At 31.7% G+C, this 26,992-nt stretch overlaps 4 protein-coding genes across 5 annotated transcripts; 2 read left to right on the plus strand and 2 right to left on the minus strand.

Moving 5' to 3' along the window:
* The first annotated feature begins 5,931 nt into the window (after nucleotides 1-5,931).
* LOC122595687 (biotin carboxyl carrier protein of acetyl-CoA carboxylase-like) lies at nucleotides 5,932-10,730 on the plus strand. Its single transcript, XM_043768110.1, has 9 exons — nucleotides 5,932-6,083; nucleotides 6,466-6,654; nucleotides 7,783-7,862; nucleotides 7,980-8,039; nucleotides 8,136-8,369; nucleotides 8,453-8,515; nucleotides 9,628-9,696; nucleotides 9,838-9,883; nucleotides 10,337-10,730. Exons 1-9 carry the CDS (start codon nucleotides 6,074-6,076, stop codon nucleotides 10,402-10,404), a joined length of 819 nt encoding a protein of 272 aa, XP_043624045.1. The 5' UTR covers nucleotides 5,932-6,073; the 3' UTR covers nucleotides 10,405-10,730.
* An 852-nt stretch (nucleotides 10,731-11,582) lies between these two features.
* Nucleotides 11,583-15,011, minus strand: LOC122598030. Its single transcript, XM_043770635.1, has 3 exons — nucleotides 14,725-15,011; nucleotides 13,003-13,234; nucleotides 11,583-12,218 (listed from the first exon to the last, which is right to left on the minus strand). Exons 1-3 carry the CDS (start codon nucleotides 14,823-14,825, stop codon nucleotides 11,955-11,957), a joined length of 597 nt encoding a protein of 198 aa, XP_043626570.1. The 5' UTR covers nucleotides 14,826-15,011; the 3' UTR covers nucleotides 11,583-11,954.
* Nucleotides 15,012-18,003: 2,992 nt separating this feature from the next.
* Nucleotides 18,004-21,088, minus strand: LOC122598201 (DNA replication complex GINS protein PSF1). Of its 2 annotated transcripts, none has more exons than XM_043770803.1 (7): nucleotides 20,849-21,088; nucleotides 20,541-20,645; nucleotides 19,515-19,582; nucleotides 19,312-19,425; nucleotides 19,061-19,217; nucleotides 18,795-18,941; nucleotides 18,004-18,275 (listed from the first exon to the last, which is right to left on the minus strand). In XM_043770803.1, the coding sequence occupies exons 2-7, from the start codon at nucleotides 20,613-20,615 to the stop codon at nucleotides 18,249-18,251; spliced, it is 588 nt and encodes a 195-aa protein (XP_043626738.1). In that variant the 5' UTR covers nucleotides 20,616-20,645; nucleotides 20,849-21,088; the 3' UTR covers nucleotides 18,004-18,248. The 2 variants fall into 2 exon arrangements, with proteins under 2 accessions (XP_043626738.1, XP_043626737.1); XM_043770802.1 differs by having other exon boundaries at nucleotides 20,541-20,661; nucleotides 20,849-21,087.
* Nucleotides 21,089-23,479: 2,391 nt separating this feature from the next.
* LOC122595839 (probable polygalacturonase At1g80170) lies at nucleotides 23,480-26,589 on the plus strand. Its single transcript, XM_043768295.1, has 9 exons — nucleotides 23,480-23,837; nucleotides 24,056-24,187; nucleotides 24,280-24,450; nucleotides 24,530-24,550; nucleotides 24,651-24,858; nucleotides 25,066-25,147; nucleotides 25,255-25,363; nucleotides 25,876-25,992; nucleotides 26,145-26,589. Exons 1-9 carry the CDS (start codon nucleotides 23,613-23,615, stop codon nucleotides 26,427-26,429), a joined length of 1,350 nt encoding a protein of 449 aa, XP_043624230.1. The 5' UTR covers nucleotides 23,480-23,612; the 3' UTR covers nucleotides 26,430-26,589.
* Nucleotides 26,590-26,992: the final 403 nt, after the last annotated feature.

The following is a 26,992-nucleotide window of genomic DNA, read 5'->3' on the forward strand; positions in this document are numbered from 1 at the left end:
CAATTGAACTGGATTATTAGTATATATCACCAACATATTTTTCTATTTTTTACTTGGTTGACTAAATGTTGACCTGATGACCTATTAAAAATGTAAACATATCTACTATATGCTTGTACAGTTATTATATAATATTATAATATGGTTACATAATAATCTCCTCTATTTCTATCAATTGATTCCAACTGTTGCTTTTATATTATAATTTTTTATGGAAAATTGATGAAACATAAGGTATAATATTATGAAGTTATGAGTAATATACATAATTTGTTGTTTATGCACACTAAATATATTTGATACAAAAATTTAAAGGTAGCTATATGCATTTTGCTTATCAAAACTATAAAATGTTTCAGTTAATTATAACATAGATATTTAAGTATATACCCAATCAATTTCGTCACAACTCCAGTGGCAAATACATGTTTTTACAAAACTTTTATTAAAATGCACCGGTTGAACCCAAGTTATTAGCTAGTAAAGTAAAAAGACTAATGTTGTATTTGACCAATTTTAAATTCAATGATGAATCATCATTTTGATATTAACGTTGTAACTAAAATTCGAAATTCATCTAATGATCATTGTTAATTTAAGACTCTTTTATTTATAAATGATGTCATCTTTCACTTAAGTTTGAGTTAAGTCGACTTTAAACCCTTCATACTGTGGATTGTATGAACTATTTTATTCAAACCCTCTCTTCAACTATCGTTTAAAATTTTTGTGAAAAGTTTATTGTGATTTATTAAAAAATTTCAACTTTAATTAAAATATCTTGTAAGAGTTCACTCTACAATTTTTTTAATTCTTTATTTTGATAGATTATAGTTCTTTAGCCCGAATGCAAAAACAATTTTCACTGTAATTCCTAACCATAATCGCTTATTCCCTTTGATTTCTTACTAAGTCATGGTTTGTTTGTTTCCTTCAACTATTTTGTTGCTATATTTGGTATTTTTGTATTATTTTTTAATAAATTGTAGCGCATAATTTATGTGAATTTATATATAAATAAATTCTTTTTATTAGTTACAATTTTAAAAAACTTTACCATTTAAACAATAAGTGTATAGAGATATAATGAAATACAAATGATAGTAATAGATTGAAAATAAATAATGCATGATAATGATAGTAATAAATTAGAAAGAATTAGCGCACAAATATACATTAAACAATAGCAATAATTATTATTATTATTTTATCGTTTAAGTTTGAATCTACCTTTTGTCTAAACTTTAAAATAGAATAACTAAAATTGTGTTTGACCAATTATAAAGTCAATGATTATAACATCATTTTGATCTAAGCGAAGTAATTTATACCATTAATATCTTATCTTTTAAAATATCTTCACTACCCCTTTAGATAAATTACATTTACAACAATCTGCACCACTCGACATCGCCACCATCACCAGTAATTGCAACATCACCACTTGTCGCTAACACTACCTAAACGCCGTCACAATCACCACCGCCACATCACGCAAGTACCGTGCTTTAAAAATGAAAACTCATCTAATGGCCATTGTTTCTCCATTGTATAATTTAAGACTCTCTTATATATAGATGATGACATCTTTCACTTAAGTTTGAGTTAAGTTAATTTTAAGCCTTTCATGTCTAAGAATTATATGAATTATTTTATTCAAACCCTTTCTTATTAACTATCATTCAAAATTTATGTTTTTTTGATTTTTTTAAAAACTATTTTAGTATATATTGCAGCACATAGTTTATGTGAATTTATGTTCAAGAAAAATTATTTTGATGGTTATTAATTTATTATTTTGAAAAACTTTACCGCTTAAACAATATATGTAGAGAGATAATATATAATATAAAAACTAAAATACAAATAATAATATTAGAATGAAAAGAAACAATGCATGCTCATGATAATAATATGTTCAAAAGAATTAGTTTTTTTCTCCGTGAATATACATTAAAAATAGCTATTATTATTATTAGTTTATCTTTAAAGTTTGAATACCATATTTAAAATTGATGTTTGATAACAATAGTAGAGCTATTAAAAATTAGCTATGTTAACAAAAAGAGAAAAAAAAAATATAATTTAAAACTTTATGTTTAATATAAAATAGATAGATACCTTACATTTTAGTGTTAGTTGTTAGATGCATAACATTTAGTAGTTAGAAATAGTCATTTTTTTTATATTACCCGATTAAATTATTGATAGATAAAAATCATTATAAAAGTTCAATGCGCTTTATATTTTGTCTAAATAATTACGTAGAAGTTTTAATGTCGTGTTTGCTTAAAAATAAATTTGGTAATAATACAATTATTTTGATCTAAGGGTTGTAACTAAAAATTTGAACTCATCTAATTCTTGTTTCTTCATAAAAGAATTTAGCCTTAAAAAATTAAATAGTGATCATAATAATAATAATATATTACTTAACCAATGGCATATAAATTAAAATGTATCCATATTTCAACTGTATGATTATTGTTAACCGAAATCTAAATAACCACTAATGTAACTTCATGTTTTCTAGTGGATTTATTCTTACCTGGTTAAATATTTGTCAACTTATGATACTAAAAAAATTTAACATTTCATTAATTCTATATGTTTCACGCGTATTACGGCGGTAATAATTTAGTTAGTATTAATATTATTATCATTATTATTAATTTTATGGCACATGAATTTGAAGGGAAGTTTACATGTACATGTGTTGTTATACTAATTATTTACGGCCATGATTAATAATAATTATATATGGTATATAATTTAAAGGGGTTTTTTTGTCTACTCATATAAAATATAAGTATTAATATTGTCATTTAATAAAGTTGAAATAATTAAATTTGATCTAATGGTTATAAATCAAATATGAAACTCATCTAAGGGTTCTTATTTGTTTATAGATGAATTTAGGACCTTGTTATATATATATATATATATATATTGGTAGATACCCCTATAATGTTCCGCTGGCGTTACCAACGGGGTGACAGTGATCACGATGGTGGTGGCGGGGGTGGTGGCGGTGACGGGTGGTGGGTATGAAATGGTGGTGAATGTAAAAGTAATAGATGTTTATTATTTTAAGAATTGATAGATTTATGTTGTATAGTATTTCATTAAGACTATCAGATACAAGGCGTGCTCCATAACGCCAAGTGGGCCCTCCACTTGTTTAACGCCATCCCATATCTTCTTATTTTTCATGTCCTTCACATAGTTTTCCATAGCTTCCTACATAAAGCCCCTTGGGCCAACATTCATGGCTTCCACTTTCCATGGCGTTATGGAGATAAAAAGTGGTAAAGGAGCGTCGTATCACGCCTTGCTCCGTTTAGCCTAAGAGCATTATAGATATATTAGATAGAGATGTTTGAATTTATTAATAAAGTGTATTTTAGGTATATCAATTTATCTTTTTAAATTTTGAGGGGAGTTCTTCTTTTATAAGGTATATATCTATATCTATATCTATACTATATTATAAAGCAAATTTCTCATGTTTACATTTTAAGTTTCAACATTTACTTTCCTAAAATGTTCATGTATCAATTCTATATTTACCTAAAACTCCTTCTCTCTCTTCAAATCTCAACCAATCATTTTTTTTCTCTCTCCTCCATAAATCATTTATTCCTTCAATTCATTCAAAATTTTTTATCTCAAAAATCGTGCATTGATAAATTATAAAAATTATATGGGTGTTCTTAAATTTCATGTTCTTTCATTAGAGATGTCATTCGATATACTTTCGACAAATTTTTAAATCCAAAGGCGAAACCCGTACTGTTAAGGCATTTGGCTATCACTCTCCATGACCTATCACACTTTATGACCTATCACCTCCACCATCTCACCGTTGTAATGCGTGGATACTTACTCTCGTATATTACTATAGATAAAAGAAAATAACAAAATGTTGGTAATTTAGCAACCATGGATGTTTATGAAAGTTATCATGTTAATAAAAGATAACAAAAAAGTAAGTAAAAAGGTAAATTAAAATTATCTATACTATTATATAAATCAAGGGGAATGATTAATCCTCCTTTATTACTATATAAAAGAAAAAGAAAATGATTGATCTTTCTACTTCATAAATCATAAGCCTAAAAGTCCTCCTAATTGATAAGATGATAAACATATGAAAATTTAAGGGGTAATATTAAGGAAGAGATTAAGTGGAATCCACTTATCACATTCATATGGTTTTATGCGAATTTTCAGATTAATATTTAGGATGATAAACCATTATTCAGTAAACAAACTACTCTTTCCCCCTTTAAGCAATTCAGACTTTGAAATGACCATATTATCATCTTTTTCTCCCACTAATTTAAACATATTCATCTAATATAACTACAATATCTAAAATGATATTAATTTACAACATAAATCCTCCAACTTATAAATAATCATACTAACCCCTCTTACATCAATTAATTTTATATTCACCACCACCTTCGTCGCACATCGCCGCCACAACTGCCGACATTACCAGTAATTTGTCCAACTCAACTTGAAAAACCAATAATTGGCCAACTCAGCTTGAAAAAACTTGTTCGAATGAAGCCGATTGTGGGTTGGGATTTTAACAAGTTAAACTAAAGTGCTAAGTATGATTACATACAGTTTTAAGCATCGTCAAGCATTTCATCAATTGACAATCAACTAAAGTTGAAAAGAAAAGCTGATAAAAGAAATATTAAAGTAAAGTGAAATGAATTGTGATAGTATAAAATATAAAATGAATTTGCAATCAAAACTTCATCATATGCAAATACTTGTTAATGAACCCAATCACAAGAAATAAAACCTGGAATAATTTAAAGCATTAAGCATTCTTTTAAGAAATAATGTTTGTTGTTGATGCATACAAAATGATAAGACAAAAATAAACAAGATATCAATTGCTTTTATCAATCTTTCATATGTCGAATCGGATTTTAACAAACGTTGGTTATATTAAAAAAAAAAATAAACTACATGATAAAATGTGTTTTCATGTATGTTTCCATGTTGAGGAATGAAGAAATTTTGTTAATTTTTTTTTTTTAAAGCAACATATAAAGTTGATAATAACAATTAACTATAAACCATTAAAGTCTTAGCTAGTTTCGTCATTGGGGCAAGAGTTCGAATCGTGTCCATTAAATGATAAGACAAAAATAAACAAGATATCAGTTGTTTTTATCGATCTTTTATATGTCGAATCGGGTTTCAACAAACGTTGGCTATATTAAAAAGAAATAAACTATGAAATGTGTTTTCATGTATGTTTCCATGTTGGGGAATGAAGGAATTTGTTAAATTTTTTTTTTTTTTTTTAACAACAACATATAAAGTTGATAATAACAATTAACTATAAACTATTAAAGTCTTAGCTTAATGTTTATAGAGGTTTATACAAAATAGTTTCGTCATTGGGGCAAGAGTTCGAATCGTGTCCATTGCAAATTTAATGAGGGGCCTTTAGGTACGCTATCCATTAAGACTTAGAAAGTAAACCATATAAAACGTAATCAGGAATCGAACTCGAGATGAGCACACCAATATAAAAATTGGGGTGTTAGTTACTGATCCCTCTATATTTAAAAAAAACAAAAAGTTATCCTAACAATAAAAGTAACTCCCAATACCGTCTTCCACGGGTTTTGGGTCCCAATACTGTCTTCGACGGTGTATGGGGAGGTTGGTATGTAGACAACCTTACCCCTACCAAAGGTAGAGAGACTGCTTCTAGGTTCTACCATAGATAAAAAAGGACCTCCAGCCTTGCTGGGCATGAGGATCGAACCCATGACCTCTGTTTCCAGAGGCATGAGCTCCAATCACTAATCCAACCCAGTTGGTTTATCCTAACAATAATACTAGTCAAAAGTCATTGTGGTACCACCAGCCCAAGACCAGATAGTTCATGGTTGGGCCTCGAACATAACGGAAGAAGAAGAAAACAAACGCAACACTTCACAGTCCAGCTGTTCTGTTTATCTTCATCATCTTTTTCTTTCTTCCCCTTTTTCCATTTTAATTTTAATTTCAATCCTCTAAACTTTCAGCACTTCCCATGGCTGCAAGTAAGTCTCCCATACTTATTCCTTTTTAGGGTTATATATATATATGAATATTTTCTTGTATTTATTAAAATTTAGACATATGACAAAGTTTGCATCTTTATGGAATGTTGTATCACTGGTATCTTGAAATTTATTTTTGCATTTGAGTTTTGAATAAAGGTTTAAACTCTATATTTTCCTTCTATTTATGCTTAATGAAATATATGATAAAGTTTGCATTTTTATGTAATATTGTATGTTGAAATTGAATTATGCAGCTGGGTTTTGAATAAAGTTTGCAACTTTATAATATTTCTTGACATCTAGATATATAATAAAATTTGCATCTATATCTAATGTTGTATCATGAAACTGAATTATGCATTTGGGTTTTAAATAACAGGTAGTTTTGGTGCATCAAGTTTAAAACCATGTAACTTAAGATTAAATCCTAGAATTGAGTTAGCCAATTTACATCAGAATGGACTAAGGCTATCGAATTCGCAACGTTTTGATGGTTTGGCGATATCACACCGGTCAGGGAAGGCGTCAAACGGATGTCTTTGTTTGCCTGTCAAGAATGATGTCCAATGTAAGAAGTTTTGTTTGTGTATTGTTTATAATTTTTCGATTTGAGTTGATTTTAATCACCATGAAGTTTGATATGTTGATGGAGAATGAATTGTTCGTATGTCGTAATATATTTGACAGCAAGTTCTTTATAGACATTAGGGTTTGATAATTGATTGATTTGATGGTGAAATGATCTGACTTTTAGTGGATTGCTAATCATACCTTAGGACTATGGTTAACACATAGTAAAATGTTGTACATAAAAGTTACCGTGTACAACATGTCGCCGCATGTTAACCGTAGCCCTAAGCGAAATTTTATTTTATTTTATTTATCAAATTGCGAAGAATATCGATTAGGTGATGTGATTTAGAGAATGTATTAAAACATCGGAAAATCTGGTATGAGTCTGGAATAATGGCTAACTGCTTTTAATTATATGTATGTCTAAAGTATAAGCCTAAAACAGGTCTAATCCTGCAGTGTATGACACATGGATACACAATTAATATATCATTCTCCTTGTTAGTAAAGTTAGCCACACAATTAATATATCATTCTCCTCTTGAACAATATTGTTTGAAATTTTGAATTACGGTTGAACATATCCTCAAAGTTAGCGTTTCTGTAGCTAGGCTAGTGAAAGTTAGATTATTGCTTAAGTATATTATCCACTTATAGGGAACTGTATGCATCTTCTCCTACTTGAAGATTTACATTATACCATAATAATCTAAATAGTTGTAATCAAAGCTTGCAGCTTGTTTTCTTCTGATTGGAACTAAATGTAAACATTCTGTTGAATGGAACTCATGAATAGGCGTTAGAAACTTATTTATAGTAGTTATATGTAAATGGGCACCTTATTTGTAGCAGATATAAAGCAATTAGTTCATCAATGCAACCTTGTATTTAAAGGTTAGATTAATAAACAATTGAGACTTCACATTTAGTTCTTTTCAAAAGTCTGCAACCCTTTATGACTTCATTGAACCGTATTGATGTCTTTTTTTTCCCCAAAGAATCCATAGCTACAATGGTAACTTCTGTTTGGCTACGATTAGTATCATTTCCTAAAGGCACATATATAACTAAAACTCAAAAGTCAAAATTCATTTTTATAAATTATACCATTACCATGTAACAGCTGGTACAGACTTAGAAGATTGCTCTGAGGTGGAAGTATCTTCTGAATCAACAAGCCAATTCAATCCAAGTGCTACAGATGTAAGTGATTTTAGTCATTCATTTTAAAGTAAATGTGCGAAGCAATATAGCACATGCACCACTTCGTATCAATGGGAGTAATACAATTTATATGTTCCAATTATACTATATTTGTAGGTGGAGTCTCTTCTAACGGAAATTTGTGATACAACTTCAATTGCAGAGGTTGATTTGAAAGTGAGTACTTGTAAATCCTATTATCTTCGGTTAGAGACTTTAGTATCTCTCTATGTGTTTATTCATATCTCTGAACTAACTTTTTTATCTTATTAGCTTGGTGGCTTTCGGTTACATGTACTGAGAGACTTAACAGGACCAAGCACAAGTTCTCCACCTCCTGTTTCCGCTCCAATAGTTAGTGCAACGGTAGAGGCACCACCTGAACAGAATGGGTCAGCATCGTCACTATCTCTAGCTATCACTAAAGCTGAACCTAATTCAGTTGGGATTCAGACGATTTTGGATACAGCTGCTGATGAAGGATTGGCTATAATTCAGTCTCCCAGGGTGACAACCATATACTGAATATAGTTTTTATCATACAAGAGTTATAATTTTAGAAATAACTTCAATTTAAATGTCAAACGCAGGTTGGGTTCTTTAGACGATCACGGACAATTAAGGGAAAGCGAGCACCTCCACCATGCAAAGAGGTTAGCACTTCTGACCTGATTTGAAATTTGAAAGCTATAGTTTATTATGCATCATTACCTAGTTCCATTAAGAAGATTGTTTTGTCCTGCTTCCAATATTTCACAATTTAAATCTTCATCTCTACTAGATGTGATAAAACAGGTGGATCGGGCTGGTTTAGTTGTGCTTCAATATGGGTGGGTAAATAGTATTAAAAGAAGGTCATTTCTATCTCCTGGCCAAAATACGTGAGGTTAACCTGCAAACATTCTCTATTACACATTTATTTAGATTTCTAAATAATTGATGTAACAGATATGATTACAAAAACTATATATTAAAGTAGTGCTTTATTTATAAAAAAAAAATGACTTTGGACATTATAAGCATTAAATACACATATCAACCCACTTACTTAACCCATTTGACTCATTAGCCCGTTCTGTTATTTATTTAATTTCTTTATAAACTTGTATGACCCGTTACCTAGAGAATCCAATTGATCCGTTTCCCTAAAAACGGAATATTATTTGCTGCCATTTATGTCAATAATATGCAAAAAGCTGTTATTATATGCAAGGAAACACTCTCCCTACTTTTATTGCAACTCAATCTATCATTATCACACACACACACACATATATATATAGTGAAAAGTTATTTCAGGAACCCCTAAAATGTCAGGAACCTTTAGGAACTTCCCAAATCAAGCTCAACCAATGATTATTTTTTACATGATGATTGTTTTTTGAATAATATATGTATAATTTTGAATTTACAATTATGTAAAGACATGGATTATCATCCGTTATACAATTATGTGGAGATATGGATTCTTGATCACATGTGCACGAATATTATTATGATCACATGTATGCAAGTTTTTTTGTAAATAAATTTTTCATGAGATAGATTGTGATCAAATGTACATAGATAGTCATATGAACATGTGTAAGCAATTATATAGTCATATGATCATGTGTAAGTAATCATATAGTAAATAATTTTAATTTAAAGAAGGTTCCTAGAAGTTCCTGCTTTTTTAGGGGTTCTTAAAATAACTTTACCATATATATATATATATATATATATAATGTTTTATCTTCAATTGATACCTGTGTCGCGATCACAGAAGCAAATTGTGAAGGAGGGTCAAGTTGTTTGTTACATTGAGCAGCTTGGTGGAGAGCTTCCCATTGAGGTTAAATTTCTTCTTCTCTTAACTCTTAAGCTTGTTTCACCTAAATGATTGTTTCCCTTTTTAAAGTGATTGCCACCATATTTAATAAGTTAACTTCAACTTAGATGTTCACCTTACTATCGTTATACTTCTGTTTTACAGTCTGATGTAGCTGGTGAAGTTATTAAAATACTTCGTGAGGATGGCGGTATGCACAATTTATCTTTACCGAAGACTATTAATAGTGTCAGCCAGAGGTGGCAAATTTACTTACTAAAAGTTAGATTGGGGTTATTTATTATCTCTAACCTCTCATACTGAAAATAAAAAGTAGTTCAAAAAAGTACATGTCAAATGGGTTTAACTAGTCGAAAGTCGCACTAAGTGTCATCTTAATGCATAAAGCTGCTCAATAGTTTTATTAAACTAGTTAGAGTATGCTGGGCCAGAAGCTTCAGTAACAGTCTACGCAATTGTATGTCATACTAATTTTGGGGAAGACTTGGATTACTATTATTCGGGACAAGGTCTTTCAGGTCAATCCATACGACCCGGCCCGTATTATACATTTACCCTTTTACCCAACCTGCCTTGCCACCTCTAGTATGGGACACCATGTATACAATTTCGTATCTTACATAATTTATATTTATGTGAACAGAACCTGTGGGATATGGTGATGCTCTAATTGCAGTTCTTCCCTCTTTTCCTGGGATCAAGAAGCTTTAGTAGGTTGGCCCGACTACAAGCCCCCTTCACTTTTTTCCTGCGCAGATGGGTTATCACTATCTATTTTGAGATTGGATCATTGAAATTTGAAATACTCATACATGCATATAAGAAAATCCTTTTACAGCAAGAGAATCGTTGAACCATCTTTTTTCTTAGGAAGATATTTTATATTTGTGACTTGTATGACTGAGCTCTCATCTAATAAAGATGTAAATTCAAACTTGTATTGTTTTCAAATCTTATTTTATTCAAAATTTGTAAACTTGGACATGTAGCTGATCTGTTGGCTTTATTTAAAAAGTTGTTTCAAACGTTTCCAAGCATCAGATGTACCAAAAGCAAAGCATATGTACTTTAGTCATTGTATGATATTGACCTATTTGGTATATAATTATGGTAATATTAATGACTTGTGGAGAAAACTATTTAGTTTCTCTAAAACCATCCTTTAACTTGGTGCTTGCGACAAGATTGAAACTTAGATGTCCGTGATCCAACCTAGTAATTTTGCTGCCCGGATGGTGGTCTCGAGGGATCGTGCATCCATACTTTAGTTCATCAAATCAATAATAGGTCTCTCTTCAGATGTTGTCAAGCCGTGTCACTGCCAATAATCCCATGTATTCTTCGTTTGGTGATAACATTTTTGTTTTTCATATCCGTTTGAAAACCTCTGGCCTTTGTTTCTCCTAAATTGATCTCTCTAGTAGTTTTTTGAGTTTTTGGGATCAGTGTCAAGACTCTGAAGGCATTGGTAATTGGAACTTTCCATGTCAGATATGTCAAGTTCGGGTCATTCTTAAATTCTGTTTCAACAGTTTTCATGCTCAGTCCTATAGTGAAAAATGTTGACTCAAAGGATGTGCATCATAATTGGGAGTAGCAAAATCACACAGCATTTCTAACCATAATATTTACTTTAAAACCATCGGTTCTAATTGTAGTTTTAAACTTCTCTGAAAGACTGATCAATAACTCAATAACATTGCAATTTTTGAAAAAAGATATCCAGATTTAAGCACACCGTATAAGGTAATATCGAATTTCACGATGGCCTAGTCAAACAAGCTATAAGTCACCATACAACAAAATTACGGGACTCCAAAGGTAGCTTGGAAATCACATTTTGGACTGGAAGTGCCATATTCTCTTACATCTATCAGATGAACAGACCATAAGCAAGAATAGACATTATTACATATATAAAAACAAGATATTTCTTCATAAATCCCAACTAATGTAAGATTAGAATACCAAAAGATGATCATGATCTGGTGTTACTATTTCTCACTGTGATCTGGGTACGGAACCAGCATTTACAGTGTTGCTAAGCTAGCTTTACAAATTTTCATGAACTCCCATCTACACTCTTGGCACACTTCTTCCTTTTGGATCATGATTGAGAAAGGCCATACTAATGGTTAAAAGTATCAGCTAGAAAAATTGTAAACACAAAGGGGAAATGCTAATAGTGGATCTAATGTGAATAACTGGTAGATAAAAAAGAAATGTGAAACTTGTGTGATGTTGTTTGGCGGTTCAAAGGTTCATTTGTACTTGGGCTTTGAAAAGGTCCACTTGAAACAAGAAGCAATCTTTTTAACATCATCTCTTATAGAAAGGAAGGCAGAAAGGACCGCGATTGACATTGTAGGGTAGTAGACAGAAACGGAAACTTTGTGACCTTTCGAAAAACGGGGTTCCCTGGAAAGTCCCCAGATTAACATAAGCATACCAAAAAGGCCCAATCTTCTTGATCTGAAGAGACCGATTATCGCTCCTGCCACAGCCAGATAGCTTCCAGCTAGAACCTGTTGCCAACATAACTTTCATAAATTATATATTCTTATTACGAGCTTATAGGGTTTTCTTCACAATTTTTAGGTATGCATTTTGCGCAGATTCTTTATAGGTTGCCTGGTTTGCTTATTTGTCTTTCAGTTGAACTTAGGCAGATATGATGTTGTGTAGATATGTACCTACTATAATAGTAACTTTTAGGGCTAATTGCATCAGAATTCAAAAGGTAACAACTTCCTCAAAATCCTATTTTGGATAACATAGTGTTTATCAAATCATAAAAAAGACTATAAACTCTTTAAAAGAAACAATCAAGACAAAAAACTTTGTTTCTTTACATGTTAGGTAACCTAAATTCAACAGTTTCTAATTTGTAACCAACTCTTTATCTTTTCAACTTCGGTTAGGTGGGTATCGCTGAACATGGTCCTTCCCCGACCTGCGGCCGAGTCACTGTCTACTAGCATAGTTGTACCAAGTGTATCAGTTACCCAAATTAGTAATATTTTGAAAATTTAGCAATTTTTATGGATGATAAAATAATGTATTAACCTTGAGTATTCATAATTTTGTCCACTACATAAAAAAGCTTCAAACAACTGTTGTGTTTAATACTTCAATTGACATTTATTCTCTAAGTTACTAATTACATTTGAAGTTTTTTTTTTTTTGATATAATGTTGTGATAACACACATAGCACAGCTCTAGTTACATTTTGGTGATCAACGCAATATGCTCAAGAACATAAAAAAGCAAAACCCAAAAGGGTAAAAGAACATTAACAAAACACACACCTCGATATGCTGGAGATCATATGATGAAGGACCTTGTTGAACATTTCTCAACTTGTAGGTGTCTAGTATGTTCTTATACTTAGGAATAGGCTTGTTGTTAAAGATTGCTTTTCCAATGGCACCAGGGTACAGGAGAGCCTTGACTACCCCTGCAGGAATCACTTCACTTGCAACCAATTGTGAAGATGTTAGCTCCATTGGCGACATGCATGTACCAATTCGACATGGGAATCTGCATGAAGATATACAAGGTAATAAATTCTGAATTATTATCCGAACATAAGTATTTCTCAGAAGCTGCCCATAAGAAATATATCAAACTCCCTCAAAGAGTCATAGTTTTATAAAAACCGATTGATACCATACTTGATATACAATCTTACTCAAACAGCCCTGCTACTAATCAAAACAAGTCAAACATATATGGCTCGGTTCTTTACTATTTCATTGTACCAAATGCAACCCAATTAGACCCGCGGACAACTTCATTTTCTATATATCTATGTATAACGTTAATGTAAATTCAACATAACTTCGGATTATAAACCTGCTGATGTTATATAACAACGTTTCTTTTGAAATGGCGGAAAATAAATTGTAGCTCTGTCCGACTGTCCCCGTAACATTATCCACAAATGAACAAATACTAATCATTTTGACAACTATTATGCAAAAGGACCAAGGGGCAAGAGTGTAGTGCCAAAGAACCAAAATTTGGCACATATTGGTTTGTTTTTTAGCCAATGGCAAGTTGCCGTGTGTCCTTTACCGTTTTTGCCAAAAAGTGCCAATACTTGCCAAATTGTGAGGGTGCAAAGGAACCAATGTGCCAAAAGGAACCAATTTGCCAAAACACGGAAAAAGGTAAAAAAAAAAAGGAAAGGGGTAAAAGGAGCCACATCGGCTCCACTAGGCTGATGGACTCCATGCCAAAACTTGCCAATGCCAAGGGTGTAAGGGGCAAGGGTGTAGTCGGCAAAAAGCATCGGCTACTATTGGCTCATTGGCAATCCTATAGCACATGCATTGGCTACTTTTGGCAAGTTTAATCGCAACTTTTGGCTGTTACATCGGCTAGTTTTGGCCGATGCTAATGAATGTTGGGAGCATCTATGGTGACCTTTTTTTTTTTTTTCCTAGTGAAAGTGGATGTTTTTTGCAACAAATTGGCATATTGGCAAAAAAAACTCAACTACACCACACTTTTTGGCAACATTTTGGCTAGTATTGGCAAGTTTTTTGCTATGACAAGTGTCATTATTGTATTGGCCTATTTTTTGCCAAAGTGCCAAAACTTTGGCACTACACCCTTGCCCCTAAGGGAACCAATTTGTCAAAAAGTGCCGATGGAGGAACCTATGTTAAAACTGCGACTACACCTTTTCCCCAAACTGCATAAAAATGTATCCACCTTTCAGTCCGTGTTCGTGTTTTGTTAGTTAACAAAAATAATTTTTGCTTACCTGGCAACCACTACTGCCACGTCACCGGTTTACACGTTATAACACATGCTAGGTATATAATCGCAATGAATATAAAAGTTTGATAAACAGGTTTGAGAATTGGATTGCACGAAACAATAACCAATTCACACATTCTGCAAATTATGTATGACAATTTCCGATAAACAAATTCGCAACTGCCACAGATACTGGCAATTATATATATTATATATAATTATATATATTATATATAATTGCAGTTATATAAAGATGAATATACCTGAAAAGAGGAATTTGGAAGAAGATAAAGAAAAAGAAGATTCTGGAAGATATGAATGAAATGATTGTTGCCTTTTTCTTCACTTTTGATGATGTTGCCATTTTTCTTTTAATGATAATAATGGGTTTCCTAGAATATTTTGTTTATTTCAAAACTTTATTATCTGAAAAAAATATTACGAGTAGAATAAAATTTGGTTTGAATGAGGGACGGCGATTGGCGGCCGTTAAACTACTCCGATAAAAACATCAAGTTAATCGCCTTCAATAATACTTATAACCGTTTTCATTAATCGTACTTTATTTATGTCATCATATATTTTCTTCATTGAAGTGTTTATCTATAGGCCTTAATAATAAGGAAAACAACTCTTTATTTGTGAAAAGTGTTAGAAAATGCATAAGTACAAAATTACTTTTAACATCTCATATGAAAATGGTTATTAGATATTAACAAATTTTTTAATTTACACTTTAAACTCTTATCTTGCTAATTTACACTCAAAGTCCTTATTTTCTAAAATATTTCCACTATCACCATTACATCAACTTATACGGTTAAACCATTCGACACCAATTGTCTATGTCATCACCACCCGTTACTACTAAACAGTCGTCGCCGTCGCCTCATTGTACGAATACCATGCTAGTATATAATAATAAATATACATAAATTAGAAAAGGTTTTATTAAGCAAAGTCCTTAAAGCTTTTCGTTGAGTTGATTAATGATTGTAGAAATTTGGGCTAAGTAGGATAATGATTCGGAAAATTAATCAGTTGTGTTGTTTAATTAGCTAAATGACATGTGGACTTTTATCAATAGTTTAAGCTATTTATTGACATCTATTTTTGTATATTTTCTGTATGTCACAATGATTGGATGGGGATATCGACTTCGGATAGATTCTGATTCTGGTTGCTGATTATGAAAATTAGGTGTTAATGAATCATCAATCACTTTAAATTACTATTCATCCACAAAAGAAAGTATACGAGTAGTGAATAGTTGATTGCTTGCGTTAACTTACGACATAACATAGTTTAAGCGCTTAATCATCTGGAGTACAAAGACATCTTACACTTGGTTATTTTCCAACATATAATTATCTCTGCTTGAACACGCACGACACAAGAATTAATGATTGTTACTTGTTACACATGGTGAACGATGTGTCCTATTAAGTCCATTAAAGGCCCGTTTTCTTTTTTAGTCATTAAATGCCAAATTTATCAAGTGATTGAATGCATTAGAATGTTTGTATGTATTAAGTAAAATATAAGTAACTGACGATTATTTGTGTATTAAGTCAGAAAAGAAACATGAAATTTGACTGAATGATTAAGTTCTTACCTATTATGTTTATTAAGTAGAAAAGAAACAATAAACATTGTCTTAATTTATATTTGAAAAATGATTGATCCTCCTAAACATTAGCCTAAAAATCCTCCTAAAACCTTTGGAATGTAACAAGTAGATTCTACTTAATTTCTTTCCTAATCTCCCCCCTTGAATTTCTACATATCACCATCCAATAAATTAAAAGGAATTTTAGGCTAATAAATTAAGAGGATTAATCATTTCCTTTTATATTCCAATGCCCAATAATAGCATTCGTTTGCCTCTGCAATCTATATAGCAATATCACAACGATCATCTAGAAAATACTAAATAGGTAGATGAAAATATGAAATGCCCCAAAATTACACAGATTGTAGACCGATTGTCGCATACTGAAGATGATGTATGGGCATATCTTTTTTTGGATGGTTCGAGTGACATCAGTACTTTTATATGTGAAAGAAAAAAGGATAAATATATGTGAATTAACTAACAATGAACGAATCTTTATAGTGTGAAAAAACTAAAGTTGTGTTCATTGTATGTAATAACTTTCAAATACAATAGACAAGATTCAAAATTTATTACATACAATAAACACAACTTTAAATTTTTCAAACTATAAACATTTGTCCATAATTAATTACATTCACATCTACTAATCCCAAAGAAAGACCCTTGTGTTAGCCAAAAGTGGCACACCACAATTACGGATTACCTAAGATATTTTGTTTGTAACATTACTACTTACAAGGTTTTAAATGTGTCGTGTGAAGATTTCAGAAGAATACTCCAAGTAAAACTTTCAGAGACAAGAAACACGTGTTGAAGAACATGAAGAGTAAAGCAGAAACTACTTGCCATCAAAAAGAACATGTAAAATGACAGGGAAGAAGAAATGAAAAGGCAAGGTGAATAGTGCAAATATGAAGGGAAGAAAGGAAATTACAAAACACTACTGTATGATTTTTGGTGAATTAAGAGGTTCACAAAGAGAGCTAGTAAGAAGATAGCACAACCAGATTACCTTCTGTTGTGTGTTAGCCAGTCAACATAGCACAACCCAACCAGGATCTTTTGACCCATTACCCAATCTTCTCAACACGGCAATCTTGCAACCTAAACTTTCAGTAAAAGAATTACTAAATGAAACTTAAATCTTCATATTTCCTAAACTTGTTTTGAAACTAATATAATACTAACTTGTTTTCTTATGTGCTTCATGAGATAATTTAGTGAGTAGTTAAGTTTATCTTAATGAATGGGTTCTGACATTGACTTTATAGGGAAAAAGAGACTCAAACAAGATCAACCAAAAGATCATGTCCCTAAAGGAATACAAATGTTGGCAAACAAAGAACGCAGGAGACCGTGGTTAGCTCCAATAAAAGTTTAAGTAAATGCAGACACTAGAAAACTGGAGCAAGATATGTACAAATTCTAAATTTAGAACAAGAACACATGTTGAAATTAAGATTGGCTGACTTCTATATAAGAAATCTTGCCAGGTACAGGAAGAAAGCAGCAAGAGGTTGAATTTTTTATTACCAACTGTTTGGGAATCCAAAAGCTATTCCCGGGGAACAAACAAGAAAAATCAAAAACAATAAACAATTGGAAAATATCAATAAATAGCCATGGGGTTTAAACGAAAGCCCAAAGCAAACCATGAATGAAATTGATCACTCTACAAACTGGGATGATCTATCCTTATCTCAAGATATTGACAAAGATCTCATGCTGTTTGTTAGAATAACTGTATAAAATTAAAACGTGTTTGTAGAAAACTCGGTTAAATGAAATCTAGGTCACATGAAAAAAAAAAAAAGTAAACTTGCCAAAAAATGATCTCGGTGTAGATTCTGGCTACATAATCACATGTTTATAACTCGTATGTTCAACCTTCATGGCTTCATGCATGATTAGAAACAAAGCAGGTAATTTATGGGAAAAGGGAACATCTATTAATGAAATAATAGCTAGATACATTCCGGAGAAGTAATAATATGAGTACATTACACTTGCATGAGACTTGTATAAAACGTCTAATTATGAACAATGTTTCTCCACAGATATATTGGTTGATGCACCTTCTTTTGAACATGGTACGTACCTTGCCACTCAATTAGCTAATAAATTATACATGGAACCTCCAGAGGCTTTTGGGTAGACCAAAGGTACATGTCAACTGGTGAGCTCCTCCATTTTACCCTATTTATGATAAAGACGGTTAAAAGCTAGAACTGAATAATGAAATAAGACTACGTAAAAAACATAATACTAAAAGGGTGCTGTTTGGCATTTTAGAACTAATTATCAAATTATTACGATCTCAAGTCACGGTAATAAGCTTTTAAATGTATGGATATGGATATACAGATTATGCATAAGTCAAAGAACCACTTTCATATAAGCAGCAACAAAACTGACTATTTAAGAATAAATAAAATTACCTATTTATTTTTTCTTTTAGGCTAATATGAGTGACTTATACTCGAATTTCACATGACAACTCATCCTTTTCCACAAAAATCTCTATTTTTTGTTACTTTATCTATTGAGCTATTTAACAATAATAACAAACTTATCTAGTTTATTAATACAACTACAACATACCTTAACTTCCAGTACCCATATGGCCATATTATTAAAATTTGGTTATCCAATTATTGATTATTCGATATAATAGCTTTCAGAACACAACATCCAAACAGCCCTTTAAAGAAATACCTCGGAAATGTGACTTTCTACATCAGTTCGCCTAAGAAAGAGAATTGCATGCTTTGCCACCTTAGTTGCTTGAGCACCAAAAAAGCAATCACCCATATCTTCAAGAACCCTCACCTTGATGTAGGGATCTTTGGGTGGCACCAGGTCCTAATAACACATAACCATGTAAGTCAAAGATCATATTAGTTCATAATATCTACAGCAAGTAACAGATGGGAGTGGAACTTCTAGTGACTCGTGACCATTGAAAATATTGTCTCTCTTACCAAGGACATATCGATATCCAACTTGTGCTTGTATTTTGCTAGAATATTTTTTTGTTTATCATAATATTCTTTCTCCGTGCTGCTAAGTTTCTCCTGAATTTCACCGGGGATATTGATGGTCCACACCAACTTCTGAATAATTTCTGCTCGATTGTACCTATTAAGAAATAATACAACATAAACATAAACGCTACTAGTGATGCAAATTCAATTCAAGTTTAGAGAAAAAAAGGTTAGCAAGTAATTATTACACATAAGCCATGAGACAACGCTTATTTCGGACCAATGTGAGATGGTGAAAAAGTGCCCCACAATGATCAGGATTTTTAGTTGGCTGATTGCTTGTTCCTTCCTCTTGCATCTTTCTGTCGTACATTAGGTTAATGATAATTATAATCCCTTAGTTCTACTGACTTTTATTCAAATGATATTGCAAAAGGAAGGAACAAAGTACCTAAACAGAGCTTGCAGTTGAAGAATATGCTGATTACATTCTTCGATGACTTGAGCAAAAAGATCATTCTATATCAAATAAAACAGTGAATTAATTTGATGTTCCTCAAATATTTCAGTTTTGTCCACAAAACAAACACCATGTGTCCCTAGTCAGAATACATTTACATAAAGTATAATGTTACCACAACAATACATGGGTTTAAAGTCAACACGGCTAACACACTAAATAAATGGGCCGAGTTCGCTTTGCCTTCCTAACCCGATTAAACTACAAACACAAACATAAATATTGTAAAATTGCTATTTAAAGCCTTTTACGTAGTTCAAACACATGCCCTAATACTTAGCATGTGCAATTAAAATATCCAGACTCTAAGCTTATAATGTAAATCGTGTACCTTTTGATTTAAAAGAGTTCAAAATTGGATCAACGCAACTTAGCCAATTATTAAAGGAAAAAACTTTGGTTTCAAGTTTTCAACACACGTAGCTAAATGAGTTGAGTTTGGGTTAGGACATGTGAAACCACCAACAATAAAAGATTGACACCCCTGCATACCAGATGCCTTCAAATCCACGGATTATGGATTAATACCTTGCTACTTTACTTCACCACCTACAAGGTGGCCTGGTGGTTAACACCCTGGCATCTTTATAAGAGATCTCATATTCAGATCCCGCTTAGTGCATACAGGATCAGATCAAACCGCGTACATCTGAGTCAAAAGGACTCGTCTTCCCCGGGTAGCCTAAATAGTGAACCTCATCCATTAACCGATTTACCTTTTTACTTTACTTCACTTCTCATTGTCTAGTTGTGTTGCGAGAAACATGTGAACAACCACATACACGAATACAAATAGTACCCTTTCCGTTTTGTCTTTCTTTTTTCACATTGATGAAATAAGGCGAAATACTTGAAAATGGGATATTAACAAAAACCACCCAAACCTTTTCATATAAAATAAATAAAAAGATAGATTCAGTCCTTGCTAATTTCATAGGAAGGGATCAAAAGTGTTACATTAAAGGTTGAGAGCTGTCCGGGTTCACTGCTAACGACTTCTTTTACGAGTTGAGACGCCTTTCGTCCATACATTTTGCTGATTCGGATAGTCCCTCCCTCAACCTTTTACACAAAACAACTACAACAACCCCACATAAGCATTTCATCGAACACCTTAACTACATTGAACATATAAAACCAAACTTTCACAAATGAATACAGTTTAATGAGGCAATTTAATACACAAATTAACATTATTAAGAAAGCAGTAAAACTATATTCAGAAAAATAAATATAATAGAAATAGGGATATTAAATTGACATACCTGCAATGTTAATTTGACTGGGAAAATTTGAAATTGAGAAACAAGATAGATCTGATTACAAGAATGAATGTTGGTGTCGAGATTTTTTTATCTTTATTTATTATACAGTAGCTTTATGGAACTTCTCTTATAATAAAAAATAAAATAAAATTTAGATGAAATATTTGGCGGGATTATTTCAAGAGAAAAGCGTACGAAAACACTTGAATCTATTTTGAAGTTTGAATCACTTATTTTAGTGTTTGGATCCGGGTGTAACTGTGCAAACTGTAAGGCCCCAATTTTATTCTACGAGTATTAAACTATAACGCCCCATTGAAATATTGAATCATCTTTTTATTTTAAATAAATTGAAGAAATAAATGATTTATGAAAAGGAAAAAAAAAAATGATTGGTTGAAATTTAAGGAGAAAAATAGTATTATAGTTATGTTAGATAAATATATAATAGATAAAAAACATTTTAAAAAAGTAAAATGTTAAAACTTAATATTTAGACAAGAGGATTTTTAGTTTATAATATAGTATAAATAATCATATATATATTTTTTATGTTATATAATATTTGATAAAAATTATAACTATATGATACAATGAATGTGTTTAATTTTTTTTTTTTACTATATTATATAATTTTATATTGTATATTTTGAGTAAGCGATATTAAAATTACAATTTGTTTAAAAATCATAACATATACGTAACATTAGTTATGTTAAGATAATTAACGATAAATCAAATCCATATCTCTTAACTCCGAAATAGTATTACAATAACTATCTTCGATTTACAAATTTGTTCCCTATTTCAATAACGACTTTAATAAAAACCTTTCATGATTATCCATTAAAATTATTTTAAAATCATAATATCTTGAAATAAGTTAATATTTTTTCTTTATTTTGCTATTTTTTAATTTTCCTTAAAATTATGTTATAAAAATATCAAAATTTTATATTAACATGTCATGGAAATTTCTTTTAAAATAAAATGACATCATCACAGTTTTATATTATTAATATAAGAGATTATATAACATAAACAAAAAAGTTTAAAGTTTAAAAAAACTTTAAAATTTTAAAATATAACACTTTTAATAAGACGTAAAGAGCATTAGTTAACATTTATTACTTTTCGGTTTTTTTCTTTAATTAAAAAGAAAAATTTTCATTATTACCCGTTCATCTTTTACTTCTCATAAAAGACTAAAAAAAAAACACTCAGAAACGTAGCATACATCTTTTGTAAGAACTTAGCAAATTAAATTTTAAATGATTATCACTAGTTATGTGTTTTTCAATTTTCCTTTAAAAAAAATGATAAGAAAAGAATAAAAAGTAGGTGAATGAGTGAGAGTATCTTATTAAAAGAATGTCACAATGCAAGCACTTTTCTTCCACATTATGTGTAACACCAATCGTCTTTAAACATTAGTTAAGTGGTTGAAAGGATATTCCTCAAATTAAGAGGTCCTTGTGTTCAAGGTTTAGGGTGGTTATAAGAAGTCTCTCTATGATAGCTTGGTTTAGATATACCAGGTTCAAGTCAGAGGAACAAAGTTTACCATTATTATCGTCGTGTCTTCCGAGAAATTAGTAGGGGTTTTCCATCAGGAATTAAAAAATAGGCATTTTTACTTCGAGATAACTCTTTAGCGTGGATCCAGTTGACACATTAAGTTTTAAACGAAATTTATTTTTTAAAAACAAAAAAAATATGTAACACCAACCGAATAAATATCACTGTATAAATAATCTAAAAAATGATATTCTTTAAAAAAAGGTAACTTTTATGATGACGGTTCATATTTTTTCCATATTTCTTTTTTTTTTTTGTGTCACAGTATCTTCACACAATAAATTGGGAAATAACCACAAAGTTCATTCCAACGGGCACCCACAACAAGGCACTACACACTTAGTATAACACTTTCTAATAAATTTATAAATATTAAATAAGTCTTTAAATTTTATAAGATAGGCTATAATCGCTACTCAAAGTTGGATGGACAAAACCAATTAGTTGGCTATACTATAAATTAATGCTTGATAGTCATGATTGTGGCGTGAATTATACAGAAGACCAAAAACATCCATCTTGGTAGCAATTTCATTTCTATCAGAACTCATTTTCTAAATGTGCTACTATTCATGTACCACCCATGTATTATATGAGTATATGACATGTATACATGTGATTTATATACAAATATTTTTCAATGAATGAAAACCTAAAATATTAATGGTAAACACTATAGTTAAAATCTAAAATGTAAATTTACATATTACCAAACACTTTAATCGAACATATCAAACCGTTACATGAGATAAATCGAGTTGACTAAACGACGAAGTGATGTCGACCATAAAGATATTAAACTAACACCTCACATCATTTTATGAAATATACAAAAGTGATCCATTGTTAAACCAACTTTAGGCTCTAGCTATGCATCCGGAACTAGAATATAATATAGTTGAAGTCTTAAAGGTAACGAAGCATGGCCAAAGTATTGCACCAAAACTGATGAATTTAAAATAGAAGGGCTTTAATGAAACTAACGAAAGTGAAAAGGAATAAAGTGAAATAGAGAAAGAACCAATAATAAAAATAAACATAGCAAAACCCAACTTTGGTTCTCGGGTTCAAGTTCAACCGACAATGCTCATTCCTTAATGTTGGTTTTGAAAATGTCTAAAATTTAAAATACATCGTGATGTGAGGTTTTTCTCAATATAAAAAATAAGTTTTGTTTGTTATAGAGATGAGGAAAGCATCTTCAGATAGTGGGAGTGAATATATTGCTACAGGGGTAGTAATCATAATTTACTCAGTATTACTGTTATCAAGCTCAGTAAATGCAGTGAGTAATTATAACTCTTTAGTGCAAAAGATATGGGGTTTGAGCAAGATATTTGGATCAAGAGCATTGGTGTTGAATGTTAAAGATTATGGTGCAGTAGGGGATGGTGTTCAAGATGATACACAGGTGATTACTTGAGTTTTTACAGTTGTAGTAATTACTGTAACTTTTTTGACTTTTTGCTATTGTATGTATCTAGTTACCTTTTCATCAGAAGTTGGAATCTTTGTTGACATTCAGCTTGTAAAGTTGTCATATCGATTAGAAAAATTGAAAAGTTTGATATATACAATAAAATGTTTGAAAGTTGGATACATTTGGATGCATTTTTGGTTTTTATTTAGGTCCTGGAAGATGTTTGGAATATGGCATGTTCTTCAAAGGTAGAATCACGAATCATAATTCCGGTCACAAGTTATTGTCTTGTTGGACCGATTAGTTTCGGAGGTCCATGCCACTCAAAAGTAACTTTGACGGTATGAGAAAATTAGATTGACCAAGATAGTATTATTCAATAGCCTACACTGCTATACCCTTGGGATTGAATTTGTGTTTTCTATCTCCATAGATATCCGGTGCTATTGTCGCTCCAAGTAGTCCTGATGATTGGAATGGTAGTAATACACAAAAGTGGTTGTATTTTCATAATGTAGATCGCCTCACGGTTGAAGGTCGAGGGATGATTGATGGGATGGGGCATGAATGGTGGGCTCGTTCTTGCAAGATCAACCCAGAAAATGTACTTGATTTTGTCTTCTTTTTCTGTTCAATATGTATAATGTAAGATAACCTCTAACTTCTTTATGAACCTTCTTCAGCCTTGCAGACATGCTCCAACGGTAATAACTGATGATGCAATGGAGTTAGCTTCATGGAATCTGTGTTATTATGTCCAACCGAGAATAAGGTTGTAACACATTCTAAATAAAATTTATGCAGGCTATAACCTTTCACAGATGCAACAATTTGGTAGTTAAGAATCTTTTGATTGTGAATGGTCAAAAAATGCAAGCGGCATTCACTACATGCGACGGGGTCAAAGTATCACATTTGAGTGTTTTCGCTCCTGGTGGTAGCCCTAACACGGATGGTATTCACATAAGTGCATCCACTAATGTTAGAGTCGAAGACTCTACCGTTAGAACAGGTTGGTACAATTAGTTATGTATATCACGTTTAATTGTTTAGCCACAACTTTTATTCAATTCGGCTTTGAATTGCATATCGTTTGGAGAATTGGAGGTTTCTTATTATCATTGTCTTATGACATTATCTGCACGCTGCCTTACACAGAATTGCTTAAATGTTAGATATGCAAATTCTTTGAAAGTAGGCTTATCAGTAAATGCTTCAGGTGATGACTGCATATCTATAGTCAGCAATTCTTCAAAAGTTCAGGTCAGGAGGATTGCGTGTGGTCCAGGACACGGGATAAGGTAAAAACCTTTTTTCTTATTCGTCTTTATCGTGAAAAGAGGTGGATACAAATGCTACAGTAATAACCATTGTATAAGTTTGAGTTATATTATATCTATTATGGCAGCATTGGAAGCTTGGGAAAGTCAGGCACTTGTGATCAAGTGTACGATGTGAGTGTTCGTGGGGCATTTCTGTCCAACACTGAAAATGGACTCAGGATCAAAACATGGCAGGTCCCTATTTCATTTGAATTCTCTTCTTACTGGTGATAAGTATATGATTTTAATTTGCTTTTCGACATCAAATTTTTTATGAGAGATCTCATACTCATGTTTATTAAGGTGGCAAGATGGGCGGGTCAGACAGATTAGGTAACAGGTTAAAGCGGGTTTGAGGTGAAAAGTTGAAATATGTCATTGTTTATTATGGTTCAAACAGACTGCGTCGTTTGGGTTGACCCACAAACCCTTTTTTCATGTTCCATAAACACAAGTACTGTAAGCTTTTGTAATAAAAAGGATTTAGGAGATCATATGCATTAAACTTAAACTTTTAGCGACTTCAACCTACTTGACATGATTGACTCGTTTGACTATTTGATTAATAACAACTCAAATCGACCCGTTTATAAGTAAATGATTGAAATTGTCTCCTCTAATGTGTAGAACCTCCCAAGTAATATGCAGAGTACAACAAAATCACTTAAATAATCATGTTACTCTAAATCATTTGTTGTCTACACCAGGGAGGTAGTGGTTTTGTCAGAAATGTGAAATTCGAGGATGTGTGGATGGAAAACGTATCAAACCCAATCATAATTGACCAATATTACTGTGACTCAAAGAAGCAATGCCCAAACAAGGTACATATTATCCAGATATCTCATTCATTTTAGTCATTTAGCCCTTTTCTTTTAGGTTCCATTTTCGTATGGATCTAATATACAAAAATGCAAATGTGGGTATCTAAGTATATGTTTGATTTGATTAAAAGATGTATTTCTTGAATCTGCAGACAGAAGCAATCAATGTGCACGACATATCCTTTGTCAATGTTAAAGGAACTGTAGCTACTAAAGAAGCTATAATATTTGCTTGTAGTGACGTTATTCCTTGTGAAGGGTTATATTTGGAAGATGTTGAACTTGTATCAGCCTCAGATGATATCGCAACCTCATTTTGCTGGGATGCCTTAGGGTCAAGTTCCGGTACTGTATACCCTCCTGCTTGCTTCTCAACTAGTGGAAGCTTGATTAATGAGACTATTTTATCTAATATCTCTCATATTCAAGACGTATGACTAGCATCTCCGACAGTAAATTAATTCCCACAAATTAGGGTTATACTTGTATATGATACAATGAAAGTTGTATGTCGTCCTTGATCGAGCATTAATCAAAAGGCACCTTATTGTTAAAAACCTCAATGTTGGATAAGTTGAAAGCAGCCCTTGTCGTATCGCGGCTGTTTTATCTCTACTACATTATTAAATACATTTGAGGCAGGGTAACTTTTAAATTTTCTAAAATATGCTATATTATTGTTACGGCCTCCTTTAACTAATATGAGGTCAATTATTTCCATCTTTAAGTTTTTTACCAACAAATACCACAACCCCAAGCTGCATATTATAGTGGATATATATATATGTATATGTCATGTCTTGGGGGCAACTTCAGTAACATGTAATTGACAAGTTTTAGGGTAGGGCATGTTGGGTTTGATTGACCCATTAGCACTTCACCTTCCGTACACGAAAAGCTTTAGACAGCCCTAAAGGTCACGGTTAGAAAAAACCACATTATAATAGGGAGAATTACGGTGACCGACGGTGTGTTAGCCGCTGAATTCCTTCCATATTTT

This window comes from Erigeron canadensis, chromosome 4 (assembly GCF_010389155.1).
Source record: "Erigeron canadensis isolate Cc75 chromosome 4, C_canadensis_v1, whole genome shotgun sequence".
In the NCBI taxonomy this organism is placed as follows: domain Eukaryota; kingdom Viridiplantae; phylum Streptophyta; class Magnoliopsida; order Asterales; family Asteraceae; genus Erigeron; species Erigeron canadensis.

Bases quoted from the DNA above. Each gene is read 5' to 3' on its own strand.
- LOC122595839 (XM_043768295.1), top strand. From the start codon at position 23,613: ATGAGGAAAGCATCTTCAGATAGTGGGAGTGAATATATTGCTACAGGG. The intron at 24,451-24,529 runs GTACTTGATTTT...AACCTTCTTCAG, and splicing joins GCAAGATCAACCCAGAAAAT to CCTTGCAGACATGCTCCAAC. The intron at 25,148-25,254 runs GTAAAAACCTTT...CTATTATGGCAG, and splicing joins GGTCCAGGACACGGGATAAG to CATTGGAAGCTTGGGAAAGT.
- LOC122595687 (XM_043768110.1), top strand. The intron at 8,370-8,452 runs GTGACAACCATA...TGTCAAACGCAG, and splicing joins CTATAATTCAGTCTCCCAGG to GTTGGGTTCTTTAGACGATC. The intron at 8,516-9,627 runs GTTAGCACTTCT...TCGCGATCACAG, and splicing joins CACCTCCACCATGCAAAGAG to AAGCAAATTGTGAAGGAGGG.
- LOC122598201 (XM_043770803.1), bottom strand. From the start codon at position 20,615: ATGTATGGACGAAAGGCGTCTCAACTCGTAAAAGAAGTCGTTAGCAGT. The intron at 18,942-19,060 runs GTAAGAGAGACA...ATGTGTTATTAG, and splicing joins TGGATATCGATATGTCCTTG to GACCTGGTGCCACCCAAAGA. The intron at 18,276-18,794 runs GTATTTCTTTAA...TATCATAAATAG, and splicing joins TAGAAAGTCACATTTCCGAG to GGTAAAATGGAGGAGCTCAC.
- LOC122598030 (XM_043770635.1), bottom strand. From the start codon at position 14,825: ATGGCAACATCATCAAAAGTGAAGAAAAAGGCAACAATCATTTCATTC. The intron at 13,235-14,724 runs GTATATTCATCT...ATCTTCATGCAG, and splicing joins TTCCAAATTCCTCTTTTCAG to ATTCCCATGTCGAATTGGTA. The intron at 12,219-13,002 runs GTGTGTGTTTTG...TGTTGGCAACAG, and splicing joins ATGATCTCCAGCATATCGAG to GTTCTAGCTGGAAGCTATCT.